The sequence below is a fragment of the Carassius auratus genome, linkage group LG44F, assembly GCF_003368295.1.
Source record: "Carassius auratus strain Wakin linkage group LG44F, ASM336829v1, whole genome shotgun sequence".
In the NCBI taxonomy this organism is placed as follows: Eukaryota; Metazoa; Chordata; class Actinopteri; order Cypriniformes; family Cyprinidae; genus Carassius; species Carassius auratus.
In genome coordinates, this window is record NC_039298.1 from 4,975,791 (window position 1) to 4,991,525 (window position 15,735).

At 40.4% G+C, this 15,735-nt stretch overlaps 1 protein-coding gene across 13 annotated transcripts in view; it reads left to right on the forward strand.

The window, feature by feature from the left end:
• The window catches only part of LOC113068367 (E3 ubiquitin-protein ligase UBR4), a 47,239-nt gene extending 31,552 nt beyond the window's left edge, over positions 1 to 15,687 (forward strand). For all 13 annotated transcript variants that reach the window (XM_026241092.1, XM_026241096.1, XM_026241097.1 and 10 more), the window contains 43 exons: positions 757 to 966; positions 1,053 to 1,202; positions 1,280 to 1,507; positions 1,594 to 1,672; positions 1,893 to 2,111; positions 2,218 to 2,386; positions 2,502 to 2,646; positions 2,886 to 2,971; positions 3,066 to 3,153; positions 3,244 to 3,437; positions 3,528 to 3,767; positions 3,861 to 3,999; positions 5,254 to 5,379; positions 5,488 to 5,616; positions 6,218 to 6,561; positions 6,662 to 6,752; positions 6,879 to 6,963; positions 7,110 to 7,237; positions 7,316 to 7,445; positions 7,534 to 7,691; positions 7,767 to 7,876; positions 8,001 to 8,142; positions 8,229 to 8,310; positions 8,392 to 8,565; positions 8,641 to 8,762; positions 8,847 to 9,044; positions 9,305 to 9,385; positions 9,470 to 9,557; positions 9,660 to 9,787; positions 9,875 to 9,982; positions 10,066 to 10,185; positions 10,280 to 10,470; positions 10,570 to 10,743; positions 11,500 to 11,599; positions 11,703 to 11,921; positions 12,004 to 12,117; positions 12,201 to 12,343; positions 12,678 to 12,803; positions 12,885 to 13,079; positions 13,166 to 13,390; positions 13,987 to 14,077; positions 14,189 to 14,351; positions 14,466 to 15,687. In XM_026241092.1, coding sequence (XP_026096877.1) covers positions 757 to 966; positions 1,053 to 1,202; positions 1,280 to 1,507; positions 1,594 to 1,672; positions 1,893 to 2,111; positions 2,218 to 2,386; positions 2,502 to 2,646; positions 2,886 to 2,971; positions 3,066 to 3,153; positions 3,244 to 3,437; positions 3,528 to 3,767; positions 3,861 to 3,999; positions 5,254 to 5,379; positions 5,488 to 5,616; positions 6,218 to 6,561; positions 6,662 to 6,752; positions 6,879 to 6,963; positions 7,110 to 7,237; positions 7,316 to 7,445; positions 7,534 to 7,691; positions 7,767 to 7,876; positions 8,001 to 8,142; positions 8,229 to 8,310; positions 8,392 to 8,565; positions 8,641 to 8,762; positions 8,847 to 9,044; positions 9,305 to 9,385; positions 9,470 to 9,557; positions 9,660 to 9,787; positions 9,875 to 9,982; positions 10,066 to 10,185; positions 10,280 to 10,470; positions 10,570 to 10,743; positions 11,500 to 11,599; positions 11,703 to 11,921; positions 12,004 to 12,117; positions 12,201 to 12,343; positions 12,678 to 12,803; positions 12,885 to 13,079; positions 13,166 to 13,390; positions 13,987 to 14,077; positions 14,189 to 14,351; positions 14,466 to 14,530 — 6,297 coding nt within the window. In that variant the 3' untranslated portion in view covers positions 14,531 to 15,687. The remainder of the gene's footprint in view (positions 1 to 756; positions 967 to 1,052; positions 1,203 to 1,279; positions 1,508 to 1,593; positions 1,673 to 1,892; positions 2,112 to 2,217; positions 2,387 to 2,501; positions 2,647 to 2,885; positions 2,972 to 3,065; positions 3,154 to 3,243; positions 3,438 to 3,527; positions 3,768 to 3,860; positions 4,000 to 5,253; positions 5,380 to 5,487; positions 5,617 to 6,217; positions 6,562 to 6,661; positions 6,753 to 6,878; positions 6,964 to 7,109; positions 7,238 to 7,315; positions 7,446 to 7,533; positions 7,692 to 7,766; positions 7,877 to 8,000; positions 8,143 to 8,228; positions 8,311 to 8,391; positions 8,566 to 8,640; positions 8,763 to 8,846; positions 9,045 to 9,304; positions 9,386 to 9,469; positions 9,558 to 9,659; positions 9,788 to 9,874; positions 9,983 to 10,065; positions 10,186 to 10,279; positions 10,471 to 10,569; positions 10,744 to 11,499; positions 11,600 to 11,702; positions 11,922 to 12,003; positions 12,118 to 12,200; positions 12,344 to 12,677; positions 12,804 to 12,884; positions 13,080 to 13,165; positions 13,391 to 13,986; positions 14,078 to 14,188; positions 14,352 to 14,465) is intronic.
• Positions 15,688 to 15,735: the final 48 nt, after the last annotated feature.

The window sequence follows — 15,735 nt, forward strand, 5'->3', positions numbered from 1 at the left end:
ACTCAGTTTCTCTTATGCTCAAAAAGGCTGCATGTATTTGAATAAATACAGTAAAATAGTGAAATATTACTATTTAAAATAACTGTTTTCTATTTGAATATATTTTAAAGTGTAATTTATTCCTGTGATGCAAAGCTGAATTTTCAGCATCATTGATCAGTCTTCCGTGTCACATGATCCTTCAGAATATGCGAATATCTAAAGTGTATTTGCTGCTCAAGAAACATTTCTTCTTATTAAATGAATCATATATATCTTGACCATAGTTTAATGTATCCTTGTTGAATAAAAGCTTAATTTTTTTAATTGATACAGACCCAGTCTTACTGTGTCTCAGTTTTTGTTTTCTGTGAACATTATACAACTTTTTTTTAATTAAGATTTTAATTCTTTAAGAAATAAAATTAAGCTTTATAATTTAATTTATAATGTTATTACAATTTTATTTTCTTATTTATATACATATTTAGGAAATTATTAAAGCATACTTTTAACATATGTAATAAGAAAATGTGAAATCTGCCAATAATTAACATTTGATAAACTTCATCATTTGAAATGTCCCTGACAACACTGATGGGCAGCCACACTATTTGTTTGGGATTTGGCCTTCTTTACACATTTAGATTAGTCTCAGCTTTTACACTTTTGCTTCAGGAAGTCTACGTTTCTAATACTGTTGTTTACGTGTTTCTACCAGGTTTTAGTTTAAGCAGTGAATGTGAAAACTTAATCCCATCTCTGTTTTCTTGCCAGTCGTCTTCTCTCATCTCCAACGCAACAGCTACCGCTCTGCTCAGCATGGGAGCGATAGACTACTGCCTGCATGTGCTCAAATCCCTGCTGGAGTTCTGGAAGACTCAGCAGGGCGAGGAGGAGCCAGCGGCCACCAGTCAGCTCCTAAAACCCCACACTTCCTCCTCACCCCCAGACATGAGCCCCTTCTTCCTGCGCCAGTATGTCAAGGTACAGGCTGGGTCTTTATAAGCTTGTGAGGATAAGCTTGCCAGGATAAAAGATATCATGATCTTCAAATTATGGGTGTTTTTCAGGGCCATGCCGCTGATGTTTTTGAAGCATACTCTCAGCTCCTGACTGAGATGGTCCTCCGACTGCCGTACCAGATCAAGAAAATCGCAGACGCTAACTCGCGCATCCCACCGCCAGTCTTTGATCACTCCTGGTTCTATTTCCTGTCAGAGGTAATTCACTTTTGGCCTGTCGAAGAGTTTTCAATGAATAATTTAGCATGAATCAACTTTCTTCAATCATCTTCCAGTATCTGATGATCCAGCAGACGCCATTCGTGAGGCGACAAGTCAGGAAGCTCCTGCTTTTCATATGCGGATCCAAAGAGAAGTACCGTCAACTCCGAGACCTCCACACACTTGACTCCCACATGCGTGGCATCAAGAAGCTCCTGGAGGAGCAGGGCATCTTCCTGAGGGGAGGAATTGTCACTGCAACATCTGGCTCCGCTCTACAGTACGACACTCTCATTAGTCTGGTGAGTAACAAGCTTGTGCGATTCCCTATGAATTTTACTCTTATTAGAGTTTGGTTTTGCATGAACTTCCTTTTACTTTTACACAGATGGAGCATCTTAAAGCATGTGCTGAAATTGCCACTCAGAGAACGATCAACTGGCAGAAGTTCTGCATGAAGGATGACTGTAAGTGCACAATGTGTCCTAAATTAACATCTATGCATTTGGCAGATGCTTTTATCCAAAGGGACTTGCATTTGCAGTTCTTGCTTTCCCAAGGAATCGAACCCATGACTTTAGCGTTAATGCCATGCTCAGTATTTTCAGTTACAGAATGGCATAGCTATTGAAGTTCTCCTAGTTGTAATGTCACTTGTGGTGCTAATCGAATTCTCTCTCTGTGTAGCGGTGTTGTACTTCCTGCTGCAAGTGAGTTTCCTGGTGGATGAGGGTGTTTCTCCGGTCCTGCTGCAGCTGCTCTCTTGCGCTTTATGTGGCAGTAAAGTCCTGTCGGCCTCCTCCTCTGGAGCTTCAGGTGGAGGTTCTGGAGGTTCATCTCAGCCCTCTCAGAGCAAATCCTCCAGCAAGAAGAGCAAGAAAGAGGACAAAGAAAAAGACAAAGAAGGTTTGATGACTGATGATCTCGGAGCATTACACAACTATAATTTAGAATAAAAAAAAAAAACAGTTCCATGGTACTTTTCTCAATGTTCCTGTTGTGTTTTCTGCAGGAGATGGAGCTGGCAGTCAGGAAGATCAGCTATGTACGGCTCTGGTCAGTCAGCTCAATAAATTCGCAGATAAGGAGACACTTATTCAGTTCCTGCGTTGCTTCCTGCTCGAGTCCAACTCTTCATCTGTGCGCTGGCAAGCCCACTGCCTCACGCTGCATATCTATAGGTACTTCGCTACTAGATGCGAACACCTTCCCTAAACACACTCTCGTGTGTCCTGTGTTTTGAGCTTGATACAGAAGTTCCATCATGTTAAATCATATGAATGTTTGCTTTGCCAGGAACTCAAACAAATCCCAGCAGGAGTTGCTGTTAGACCTGATGTGGGCCATTTGGCCAGAACTCCCCGCTTATGGTCGTAAAGCAGCTCAGTTTGTTGACCTGCTCGGATACTTCTCCCTTAAAACACCTCAAACGGAGAAGAAGGTAGTGATACTTGAATATGTGATATTTTAGATTAAATGACTGGGTAGAATTTAATTTCTGCATTTATTTGAAATATAAATCTTTCTTAAAATATTTATTTAGATCAATCTAATGCATCCATGCTGGGTAAAAGTATACATTTCTTTAAAAAAAATAAATAAATAATAATTTTTTTTTTTTAATGTGAGTGGTGTGAGTGTTTTGCATTGCAATAAGTGTTTTGATTTTGTGTTTTCCAGCTGAAGGAATACTCTCAAAAGGCTGTAGAAATTTTGAGGGCACAGAACCACATCCTGACCAATCATCCCAATTCAAATATATACAAGTAAGAGTTCCAAGCATGCTCTCTTTGAGGTATTCTGGATCATGGATGTGATAACATCCCTGAATTTTTCATCTCTTCACACTTCTCTTCTCAGCACCCTGTCTGGACTGGTGGAATTTGATGGATTTTTCCTGGAGAGTGATCCCTGCTTAGTGTGCAACAATCCTGAAGTGCCCTTCTCTGTGAGTGACGTTCATGACATGTCACTTTTAGAGGTTGTTTTAGTTGCTATGGTTCTAAATGGTGGCCTGCTTTATTTCCTATTCTCTTAGAACATCAAACTCTCATCTATCAAAGTGGACACACGTTACACTACCACTCAGCAAGTGGTGAAGCTGATTGGCAGCCACACTATCAGCAAAGTCACTGTGAAGATTGGGGATCTCAAGAGAACCAAGATGGTTCGCACAATCAACCTGTACTACAATAACAGGACGGTACAGGCCATTGTAGAGCTGAAGAACAAGTAAGCATGCCAATCGGTCAATTTTTTTGGAACGGTGTTTGTAGACATATGATGATTCATTAAAATAAAATAAAAATTGTGTTCACGCAGACCTGCTCGCTGGCACAAAGCTAAGAAGGTGCAGTTAACCCCTGGCCAAACTGAAGTGAAGATCGACCTCCCTCTCCCCATTGTGGCCTCCAACCTGATGATCGAATTCTCTGATTTCTATGAGAACTACCAGGCGTCTACGGAGACCCTGCAGTGTCCGCGTTGCAGCGCCTCTGTCCCTGCCAACCCAGGAGTCTGTGGCAACTGTGGAGAGAACGTGTATCAGTGCCACAAGTGCAGGTACGCATGGGTTGGATGTTGTCCAAATACCCTAGAAAACAGACAGAATTGCACTGAAATAAAATTTGTAATTGTCTGTTTTTAAAACTCTAGATCCATTAATTACGACGAGAAGGACCCGTTCCTGTGCAATGCCTGTGGTTTCTGTAAATATGCACGCTTTGACTTCATGCTGTATGCAAAACCCTGCTGTGCTGTGGATCCTATAGAAAATGAAGAGGATAGGAAAAAGGTATTGCAGGCACACACACACATTAAGAACGATATATAAATAAATAGATTGTAAGTTAAAACAGGAATGTGTAACGTAGACTAACCATGTTCCGTACACTTTTCGCTATTCACCGCACGCCAGTGACCACTCCTCCGTTGTAAAAAGACATACAAGCATGCTTGTGTGCTCATTCTCCGGGGGAATACCTTATACACAGTCTACACTTTGATTGATGTCTTTAGGACCAATAGTTTTTGAGAAAACTGGGGAAAAGTACCACCTCCGCCAGTGTACGGAAGATGATAGGGGTTAACGGTGTTCCGTACAGGCTTATAATGATGTTCCGTACAGCGCTTATTACTTGATTTTATCGGCAAAAATGGACATTTAACTTATCAAAAGTGAGCTGTTTATTTATTTTAACTGCAAGAAAACATAATTCCAATAAATATTTAAGATTATTACCTTTTTATTTGATCAAAATACAAGTTAATTGCTGCTTTAATAAAGGACGCATGCGAGTTAGACATGATTGTGTCGTGATATTAATTATGACATGTGTGTTAAGCATGAACTATGTGAAAGGTTAGAGAACATAATTTCCTTATCTTTCTGAAGAAAACAAGAAGGGCACTGATTAATTTAAAAAAAAAAGGTTAACCAATGTGAAAACTTCATAAAGTAAGAGATCTCTGCTGCCAGTCTCAGGTGAGGGTGACGCTAAGTGGTTATCGCCCGCAATCGATGCTTAAACACTCCCATTTCAAAGCATTTATTCAACAAAAAGTAATATATTTAACAATTTGTGATAACATAATATTCATTTAATAAAGGCTGTAGTACTGTGAGAAACATAAGTGGAATAGAAATGTAAATTTTCGCTGCTCTAGTTGTCTTCCTCCCAAGCTGAAGTTTTGAAGTAAATCTTCCCCACTGTCCATTTTCAAGTGCGGTGGGCGCAACGAGCAAACTTACTCAAATATTACTGAAACAAACAGCGGATTGGTCTCTGTTTAGATCGGGAGTGAAAGAGAGAAACATAAGGGTGACACAGATATATAGTTTATGTACGAACTGTAATTATATATTCTGCAATCGGCGCTAAAACGTCACCTGTACGGAACATCGTTTTGTACGGAACATGGTAAGTCTACGTTACAGCAACAACAGAAAACGAGAGATGCAAACAGACCTGGTCAAGTCAGGAATAGTGTAAATGTAAATGTAAAAAGTCCACTTACTGAAACAGATGTAATGATTTATTGTGTCCAGGCTGTGACCAACATCAACACTCTACTCGACAAGGCTGACCGTGTTTACCACCAGCTCATGGGTCACCGGCCGCAGCTGGAGAGCCTGCTGTCTAAAGTAAATGAAGCTGCACCTGAGAAACCACAGGTTTGTCAGCTTCTGCTTCAGATAGATCAATTACTTTTCTCCTGAAAAAAATTATTCCTGAAATACAGTTTGTGGGTGTGGTGTTGATGATTTGACGGCACTTCACAGGATGATACAGGAGCAGGCGCTGGTCTCGGTACCTCCACTGCCAGTGTCAATCGGTACATTCAGCAGCTGGCACAGGAATACAGTGGAGACTGCAAGACTTCATTCGATGAGCTCTCCAAAATCATTCAGGTTAGAGTTCAATCGAGCTGTTACTATACCAGAATAGGAGTCGCAAACAATTTTCTTTCACATTCCTACCACAACCAATTTTAGTAGTAACCAATATGCCACTGAATTTAAAGAATTAATCATAAATTAAATATTTTAAATTGTAAATGTAAACTTTATTAACAAATGTATTTTATTATTACATATTAAGAAATATTTAGGTGTATATATTTATATAAATAAATAAATTATTATTATTAATACATGTAATTAATTTAATTTACTTGTGTGTAAGCAAACTTTTATTTTGGTTGTGATTTAATCGATTTGACAGCCCTATTAAATATTAATATTTCAAACAATGAAAATTTTATTATTGCTATCATTTTTTATCATATAAATGTTATTTTATCCATCACTTGTTTAAGTGTTAATAATTATTTAATTTTTACATTATTGTAGATACATTTACGCAGCTTGTTGCTAATTTAATATAATTAGAAATAACTATGTGTGTAATAACATAATGTAGTTAAATATGACTATTTAAGTAATATAATGATAATTAAATAATTGTATCATAAAATGGTTGTTGTAAAGTCTGTTTATATTACTCATTCAGAAAGTGCTTGCATCGCGTAAGGAGCTGCTGGAGTATGACCTGCAACAGCGGGAAGCTGCTACCAAATCATCCCGCACCTCCACCCAACCCACCTTCACAGCCAGCCAGTATCGAGCCCTCTCTGTGCTGGGATGCGGATACACGTCCTCCAACAAATGTTACGGCTGTGCGTCCGCAGTCACGGGCCACTGCATCACTCTACTGCGTGCACTGGCAACCAACACCGCCATCAGACAGATCCTGGTACTGCAGGGTCTCATCCGAGAGCTGTTTGAGTACAACCTGCGCCGAGGCACTGGATCCATGAGGGAGGAGGTCCGCCAGCTCGTCTGTTTGCTTACCAGGTGTATATACACACACACACAAATGTGCAAATCTCTGAAGAGAATAGCTAATACTGTTTGTTTTACAAGAGGTTAACTTTTATATCAATGTGTTTTGCAGAGATCACCCAGAAGCCACACAGCAGATGAATGACCTCATTATTGCCAAGGTGTCCGCTGCCCTTAAAGGTCACTGGGCCAACCCTGATCTGGTAACGGTCTCTATTACATAATACATTTTTAAGATGACCTATAGCTATAGATTTTAATGCATGTGGTAGATCTGTAGTACTTATTTGACTGTTTAGTTCTTACTATTGTTGTCTCCTGTCATTTAGGTTAGTAGTTTGCAGTATGAAATGCTGCTCCTTACAGACTCCATTGCTAAGGAGGGAGGATGCTGGGAGCTCAGACTTCGCTGTGGTGAGTCCTATGATGGGTTTTCAGAGCTAAAAGTCTGAACAGCTGTAGCTGTTCAACAGAAATGTAACCTCGGTATCAGATCATATCAGTTACTGGTCAGTTTTAATATCAGTGCTTCCTACTGAAGCCTCACTGTTCGTTTCCAGCGCTGAGTCTGTTCTTGATGGCGGTGAATATAAAGACCCCTGTGGTGGTGGAGAACATTACACTGATGTGCCTGAGGATCCTGCAGAAACTCATCAAACCTCCTGCCCCCACCAGCAAGAAAAACAAGGTAAGACAGACTAATAGTACCGGTGATGTATTAATTAATACATATTGATGCACTTACTTGACTTGAACTCTTTAACAGGATGCTGCCATTGAATCCCTGACTACAGTTAAGCCATATAACAACGAGATCCATGCACAGGCCCAGCTCTGGCTCAAAAAAGACCCCAAGGCATCTTATGAAGCCTGGAAAAAGTGCCTTCCTGCTAGATGTAAATACCCAAATTTTGCGCTGGCAAATGTTACGGGCTTTTTGCATGAAACATTTTACTCGATTTTGGATTTCTCGTCTTTCAACAGGTCAGGAAACGGTCTCTAAACCTTTGAATAAGGCTGAGATCAGGAGGCAGTACCTGATGGAGAAGTATGTGTGGAAGTGGAAGCAGTTCATGAGGTCCAGATCAGAGGGCCTGTTCCCTCGGCTGCTCAAACTGGGTCATAACAACTGGCTGAGACAGGTACGTGCTCCCTCGAACGACTCTATATTCTTTTCTGCATTAATGTGCTCTAATGAAATCTGACTCCTCTCGTAGGTGCTCTTCACCCCAGCCACCCAGGCAGCGAGACAGGCGGCTTGCACCATCGTCGAAGCTCTAACAACATTCCCCAGCCGCAAGCAGCAGGTTCTGGACCTTCTAACAAGGTACACCTGACATGGATGAATAAAATGATCCTTTTTGGAGCAGATATTTCCAAGTTATGCTTAATCAAGCCAGATGTAGGAGCCGTTCTTTACTGGACTGAAATTTTTGTTGTTTGTTCTTCAGTTATCTGGATGAGCTGAGCATTGCAGGAGAGTGTGCGGCAGAGTACCTGGCTTTGTACCAGAAGCTCATCAAACCTGCTCACTGGAAGGTGTACCTGGCTGCCCGTGGTGTCCTACCATACATCGGCAACCTGATCACCAAGGTATTGTCAGAAACTGTAGATAATGCAAGGTTATATTGTAAAGATGTGTCATTTTCATTAACCTGAACTTGTGTGGCGTTCTTTAGGAAATTGCTCATCTTCTCGCCCTTGAAGAAGCCACATTGAGCACGGACTTACAGCAGGGATATGCCCTCAAGAGCTTGACAGGTGAATTTTAACTTTAAAATTAAACTCAAAGAATTTCCTGAGAGCTTGTGGTTTGTTTTAAACGTCTCTGTTCTCTTACAGGCTTGCTGTCTTCATTCGTGGAGGTGGAGTCCATTAAGCGTCACTTTAAGAGCCGGTTGGTTGGCACAGTCCTTAACGGCTACCTGTGCTTAAGGAAATTGGTGGTCCAGAGAACCAAACTGATCGATGAGACCCAGGACATGCTGCTGGAGATGTTGGAAGATATGACTACAGGTTCCAGCCTTCGCATTCAGGTCTTCTCTGATGTTTAGAGACCAGATCAGCTCAATGCTGTGTCTTGTGTTGTAGGGACAGAGTCTGAGACCAAAGCATTCATGGCTGTGTGCATCGAAACTGCGAAGCGGTACGACCTAGATGATTATCGCACCCCTGTCTTCATCTTCGAGAGGTTATGTAGCATCATTTATCCGGTAAGTAGCCATCAGCACATTGACATGAACTTCTGGAATAATGATTTTGCTAAAAAAGAATGTCTTCCATCGGTTTCTATGAAGGAGGAGAATGAAGTGACGGAGTTCTTTGTTACGCTGGAGAAGGACCCACAGCAGGAGGACTTCCTGCAGGGCCGTATGCCAGGAAACCCATACAGCAGTAATGAACCGGGCATTGGCCCACTCATGAGGGACATCAAAAACAAAATCTGCCAGGACTGTGATCTTGTGGCATTACTGGAGGACGACAGCGGCATGGAGGTACGTAATCAGTACTATGTCCTAGGACTTTATCCAAGTAATTCGCGTAACATCATTTTGCATTATTTATTATTTACTTTGCAAGTTATGAGGTGTGCCTAAGAGTCTCAAGTGGTGCAACCAGAAACATGCATGAATGAAAACAAGGTTTTTACGCGATTTAAAAAATAAATAAATAATACAATTTATTTTCTTTGTTTTGGACACTCTTATCTGATTCTCAATGGCATTAGGTTTTTAAACATGACTTTTCTTTGCAGCTCCTTGTGAATAACAAGATCATCAGTTTGGATCTGTCTGTTGCTGAAGTCTATAAGAAGGTTTGGTGCCCCACCAATGAGGTGAGCTAATGAAGATTTTTTTTTTTACTTTATTTATTTGTACATATCAGGCATGGTTTAATCCCTCTGTTTCTTGCAATAAAGGGTGAGCCAATGAGGATCATCTACAGAATGAGGGGGCTTCTGGGTGATGCAACAGAGGAGTTCATTGAGTCTTTGGATTCAACTACAGGTTGGTTTTATATTGCAGGACTTTTTTCTTAACATTATTCAGTTTTCACCTGTGGTTTCTCTCATGTTTCTCACTTGTAATGTGTGTTTTCTCTCTGTTCAGATGAAGAGGAGGATGATGAGGAGGTGTATAAGATGGCTGGAGTGATGGCGCAGTGTGGAGGTCTGGAGTGCATGTTGAACAGGCTCTCTGGAATTAAAGATTTCAAACAGGGCAGGCACCTTCTCACAGTAAGTATGAAGTTTAACTCCAATTCATCGCACTCTACAAGTTCCTCAGAAACCTTACATTTAAAAAAAAACTGTTTTGCTTCATAGGTGCTCCTCAAGTTATTTAGTTACTGTGTGAAAGTGAAAATCAACAGGCAGCAGCTGGTGAAACCAGAGATGAACACACTAAATGTTATGTTGGGCACGTTGAATCTGGTAAGTTATATACCAGAGGAATCAGCAGATGAGAGAAAATTGTGTATTTAAGAGAATATTTGTAATTGGAGGTTATGTTTTAGGCATTGGTGGCAGAACAGGAGAGCAAGGACAGTGGAGGAGCATCCATAGCAGAGCAGGTTCTTAGTATAATGGAGATCATCCTGGATGAGGCCAATGCTGAGACTGTGTCTGAGGACAAGGTGAGCAAGACATTTGGATTCATTCAGTGAATATCACAACAAAAAGGAAGTGAGCCTGCTATATTCAGATTTCTCCTTTGTGTTCCTCCTTCAGGGTAACCTGCTGCTGACGGGTGATAAGGACCAGCTGGTGATGCTGCTGGACCAGATCAACACCGTGTTTGTGCGTTCCAATCCCAGTGTCCTACAGGGGCTGCTCCGCATCATCCCTTACCTGTCCTTCGGTGAACTAGAGAAGATGCACATCCTGGTCGAGCGCTTCAAACCCTGCTGCAACTTCGACAAGTATGGAGTCTGTTCATCTCTGTAACCTGGAACTCTGATGTCTCTTTGTCGCAATAGGGGAAATTCGCTGCAATAAACACTATTTGTTTTCATATGCAGGTATGATGAGGAGCACAGTGCAGATGACAAGGTCTTTCTGGACTGCTTCTGTAAAATAGCTGCTGGAATCAAGAATAATAGTAATGGCCATCAACTGAAAGACCTCATCTTACAGAAGGGCATCACTCAGAGTGCTCTGGACTATATGAAGAAACATATCCCCTGTGCTAAGAAGTATGATGTGTCATAATATTGTAGATGTGTTTATTTATACTATAATATTTTAATATAATATATATTGTAATATAGCAATTTTAATAAATTCTGGTATATGCATTTATATAAATTAAATTATATTTAGATACATATTATACATTTTGTTTTATGTTTTTATTGCTTGTATGCATGTATGTACATATCCATATCAAATATGTATTATCCATAATCTGAAATACATTTTATAGAAACATTTATCATTATATTGATTTTTGTTTTGGTTCAAAAAAAAGATTTATTCATATTTTTCATTTATGCAATGAAAATTGTTTGATTATTTTTTTAAATAAAAATATAAAACTACAATATATGCAATTAGTGATGGGCGATATATCGCATGCGATTGTCACGCGCATTTCGTCAGTAAATCCGTTTCCCTGATTAATGGTAAATCGCCATCACCTGCTTTCAGATGGAGTGGCATTTAATTGACAGAGTTGTAGATCACTGACAAGCTACGCAATATCGCGTTAATTATCGCAGATGAATCGCTTTCGATAATGAACGCAATATTGTGTAGCTTGTCAGTGAACTACGACTTAATTGCCGCTCAATCTGAAAGCAGGTGATGGCAATTTACCACTAATCAGGGAACCGGCTTTACCGATGGGACAATCGCATGCGATAAATCACAATAAATGTATATCTACCCATATCCAAGAATCATTACTGTTTATAAAATGACTATCCTAATATACAAATATTATTTTGCAGCCTGGATGCAGACGTTTGGAAGAAGTTTCTTGCTCGACCAGCCCTTCCATTCATCATTCGACTGCTGCGTGGTCTGGCCACCCAGCATCCCCCTACACAGGTAACACTTATTACTAGTTTGAAAAGTTTATTTTATTTCATGCATTATCCCTGTACAGAGGAAAATAACATGAATTAAACCATCTCTTCTTCTCTTCTTATAGATGCTAATCGGAACTGATTCAATAACCAATTTGCACAAACTGGAGCAGGTGTCCAGTGATGAGGGTATCGGCACTTTAGCAGAGAATCTTCTGGAGGCACTAAGGGAACACGCAGAGGTTAACCTGAAGATCGACGCTGCCCGAAGGGAGACTCGAGCAGAGAAGAAACGCATGGCCATGGCAATGAGGCAGAAAGCTCTCGGCACTCTGGGAATGACAGTGAGTTACATTTATTGATCGAATCTTATCAGGAAATAATCAACTGTGAATGCACATCTTTCTGATTTCTGCTCTGTTTTAGACCAATGAGAAGGGTCAGGTGGTGACCAAGACAACCCTGCTTAAACAGATGGAGGAGCTCATAGAAGAACCTGGGCTGACTTGCTGTATTTGTAGAGAGGGCTACAAGTTCCAGGTCCATTGATCTACCAATGACGTTTGATTTAATTGTACCTCTTCTTCATTGTCTGATCCTTGAACGTACTTTGAACCCCACAGCCTACCAAAGTTCTGGGCATCTACACATTTACGAAGCGTGTGGCCCTTGAAGAGTTCGAGAACAAACCCCGCAAGCAGCAGGGCTACAGCACCGTCTCACACTTTAACATAGTCCACTATGACTGTCACCTTGCTGCTGTCAGGTGCGTGAAACTGCTGTGAACACAGTGAATTTGACACCCAAAATGACAATTCGGTTTCATTTACTCACCCTCAAGTTGTTCCAAACATTAATAAGTTTTGATCTATTTAATCAGTTGAACATGAAAGAAGATATTTTAAAGAATGTTGGTAACCAAACAGTTGACAGTAGCCATTGACTTACATAATATAAAAAAAAATACTATGGAAGTCAATGGCTACCGTCAACTGTGGGTGAGTAAATGAGGACAGAAATTCCAATTTTGGGTGAACTCTTTATCTTAACGGTTTTATCTTGCTTGTTTGATAATTTTCTCTCTTGTTGGTCTGGATCAGGCTTGCCAGAGGGCGTGAGGAATGGGACAGTGCCGCACTACAAAATGCCAACACAAAGTGCAATGGGCTTCTACCAGTATGGGGGCCACACGTACCCGAATCTGCCTTCGCCACCTGCCTGGCAAGGTCATCCTTGAAGAATGTTTAAAGCAGGAGATGTACTCCAGAATAAATACAGGATTTAAACCTTGTTTTGTACTGTCACAGGCACAACACATATCTGCAAGAGTGCACAGGGCAAAGAGAACCCACGTACCAGCTCAACATTCACGATACCAAGCTGCTGTTCCTGCGCTTTGCCATGGAGCAGTCCTTCAGTGTGGACACAGGGGGAGGAGGCCGCGAGAGCAACATCCACCTCATCCCTTACATCATTCACACCGTTCTCTATGTCCTCAACACGTATGTTTATCAAAGATGAGATTTGAATTCCAGTGTGTTTCTATACAAGATTCTATACATTTTTGTTTTTCTGAATTTCTCAACAGAACAAGGGCCACGTCACGGGAGGAGAAGAATCTTCAAAGCTTCTTAGAACAGCCTTGTGAAAAGTGGATGGAGACTTCTTACGAGGTGGACGGGCCGCACTACTTCACCATATTGGCCATGCACATCCTTCCACCAGAGCGCTGGAGGGCTACACGTCTTGACTTCCTGCGTAGGCTGCTGGTCACTTCTCATGCCCGCAGTGTTTCACCAGGGGGCGCTAACAAGTAAGGGAACAAAGCATGACTGTGCATGTGTCAGAGCTTGAACGTTAAAGAGCTTGTACAAGCATGTGCTGTACTTTACGTGCTTAGGGTGTCTATTTTTGGTTTTGGCAAGTGTTTTGTGCTTACTCAAACTGCCATGTTGGCTTTAAGCCTGTATTATGCTGAGAAGATTGATGCAAGATTAAATCAGACATGGCTGGAGCTGGGTGTGTCAGATTGTTTCAGTCTTCAGGGTTACTGTTTGTAAAGTTTATCAATTTGAGTGTCTACTGCGTTTCAGAAGAATTTTTTTATTATTATTATTATACATAATGTCATATATATAATTTTATACAATATAATTAAATTATATTAGCATGTAAATACATTATGTCTGTGTGTGAGTGTATTTATGTGGGCACACAATAAATATTCATGGATATATTAATTGTTCTAATTACATATTTTATTTTATCCAATAAATATAATTTATTTATATATATATATATATATATATAAGGTTATACATACCTTTTATATATTTTATCCCATTTTTATTTGATTTGAATAATATCTGTCTGATGATTTAACTGCATATTGGATTTTTATGGTTTCAGGCTGACAGACAAAGCAGTGAAGGAGTATGCTGTTTACCGCTCGCCGCTTCTCTTCTGGGGTCTGGTGCATCTTGTCTATGAAATGTTCAGGGTATGAGAATGTGTTCTTTTTTGCTGTTCCTCCCACTTGTGTCTGTAATATCTAATAAGTTCATGTTTCCATCAAATCTCATGTTATTTGCTCATTCTTTTCCCACAACAGAAAGTGCCCACCAGCAACACAGAGGGAGGCTGGTCCTTCTCGCTTGCAGAGTACATAAGGCACAATGACATGCCCATCTATGAGGCTTCAGAAAGGGTGTTGAGGGCTTTCCAGGATGAGCTCATGCCTGCTGAATCCTTCTCAGAGTTCCTGGATGTCGTAGGTAAGACATTTTTAAATTTTTCTGCCATGTACTGAACACAAAGCTCTGCCGGAAGTAATAGGCAGTGTTGAGCTATTCAATAATATGAATCTCTTGTACTGACTCTGTTCCCAGGTCTTCTGTCAGACATCCCAGACCCTGACACCTTCCTGCAGGACCTGTTGAACTCTGTGCCCTAATGGCAAATATTTATGCACCTCACTTATGGATTTGTGACCTCTCTGTCCAGTGCAGGTGTTCCTTAAACACGGAGTGTGTCCTCTACCCGGACACAGCTATTCGCAACTCCACAAGGACACCTTTCAATCGGGGCCCAGGCTCCCAAAACTTCTATCAGCTCACATACACACTCATTCACCTCCACTTCTGCTCTTGATCTCTGCGTGGGTTTTCTTCAATTATTACTCTCTCCTAAACAAGAAAGTGACGTGTAGCCTGACGAGTTAATGCGCTTTTACTCTACAGTGGTTTTGTAACATCTAATGCACATAAACACACCATGCTGTTTTGATCTGACATGTTGCAGGTAATCTGGTTGGGAATTATTTCATAAACAACCTTGATGGCTTTTTGTGTGTGTGTGTGTGTGTGTGAGTGATTTGACTGAAGTTCTAAATTGGCTAAGAGTTACAGATTCCCACAAGAGCTAATCTCTTGTTGTCTTGTTCTATGTTTCTGGAATTTTTGTTGTTGTTGCAGTGGTGTTCTATGAATTGTTTGCAGAACCTGACTGGTTCTGTGATGCGATGCAGATGTGTGACGATTGTTTTTCATGTGTAAATGGTTGAACCAGTGAGATGAAAGCTTGTTTAATGTGTTATTCCCAAGAAATGGAAATACTTTCTGTTTTACAAAGGGTCTTACCTGCATCAACAATGAAACCAAGATAGAGAGAATAAAAAGGGCCTGCATATTTATTTTGGGAGCTTTTTTTTTTTTTTTTTTTTTTTTAGTTTTTCTGGTTGGGTTTTTGTGTTTTGATCAATCACGATGCTAAATTTATTTTTCGTTTTGTCTTCCATGTGACCGTGATTCACACCGTAATATTCAACAGATTAAAGATTTTACCCAGAGCAAGTTGTGCTTCTGGTAAGCAAGGTGCCACTGAGAGAAGAGTCTCAGTGATTTTAAGTTTATTCTTATAATATGTAAACACTTGCGATAGGGTGTTCTTGAGCTGAATGCATGGTGTGAAGTTTGTTTGAAAAAAAGAAAACAAGAAAAATCCAGTTAGTGTTAATTCGCCTATTCCCGCTGCTACAATGTTCAACTGTTGCTGAATGTCTGCTTTTTGAATTAGCTCAACTTAATAAAGAATAAAGATGTAAGAATACCATATCTGACTCACTGTGTCATCTGAACAGTATTATTTATATACTATTAA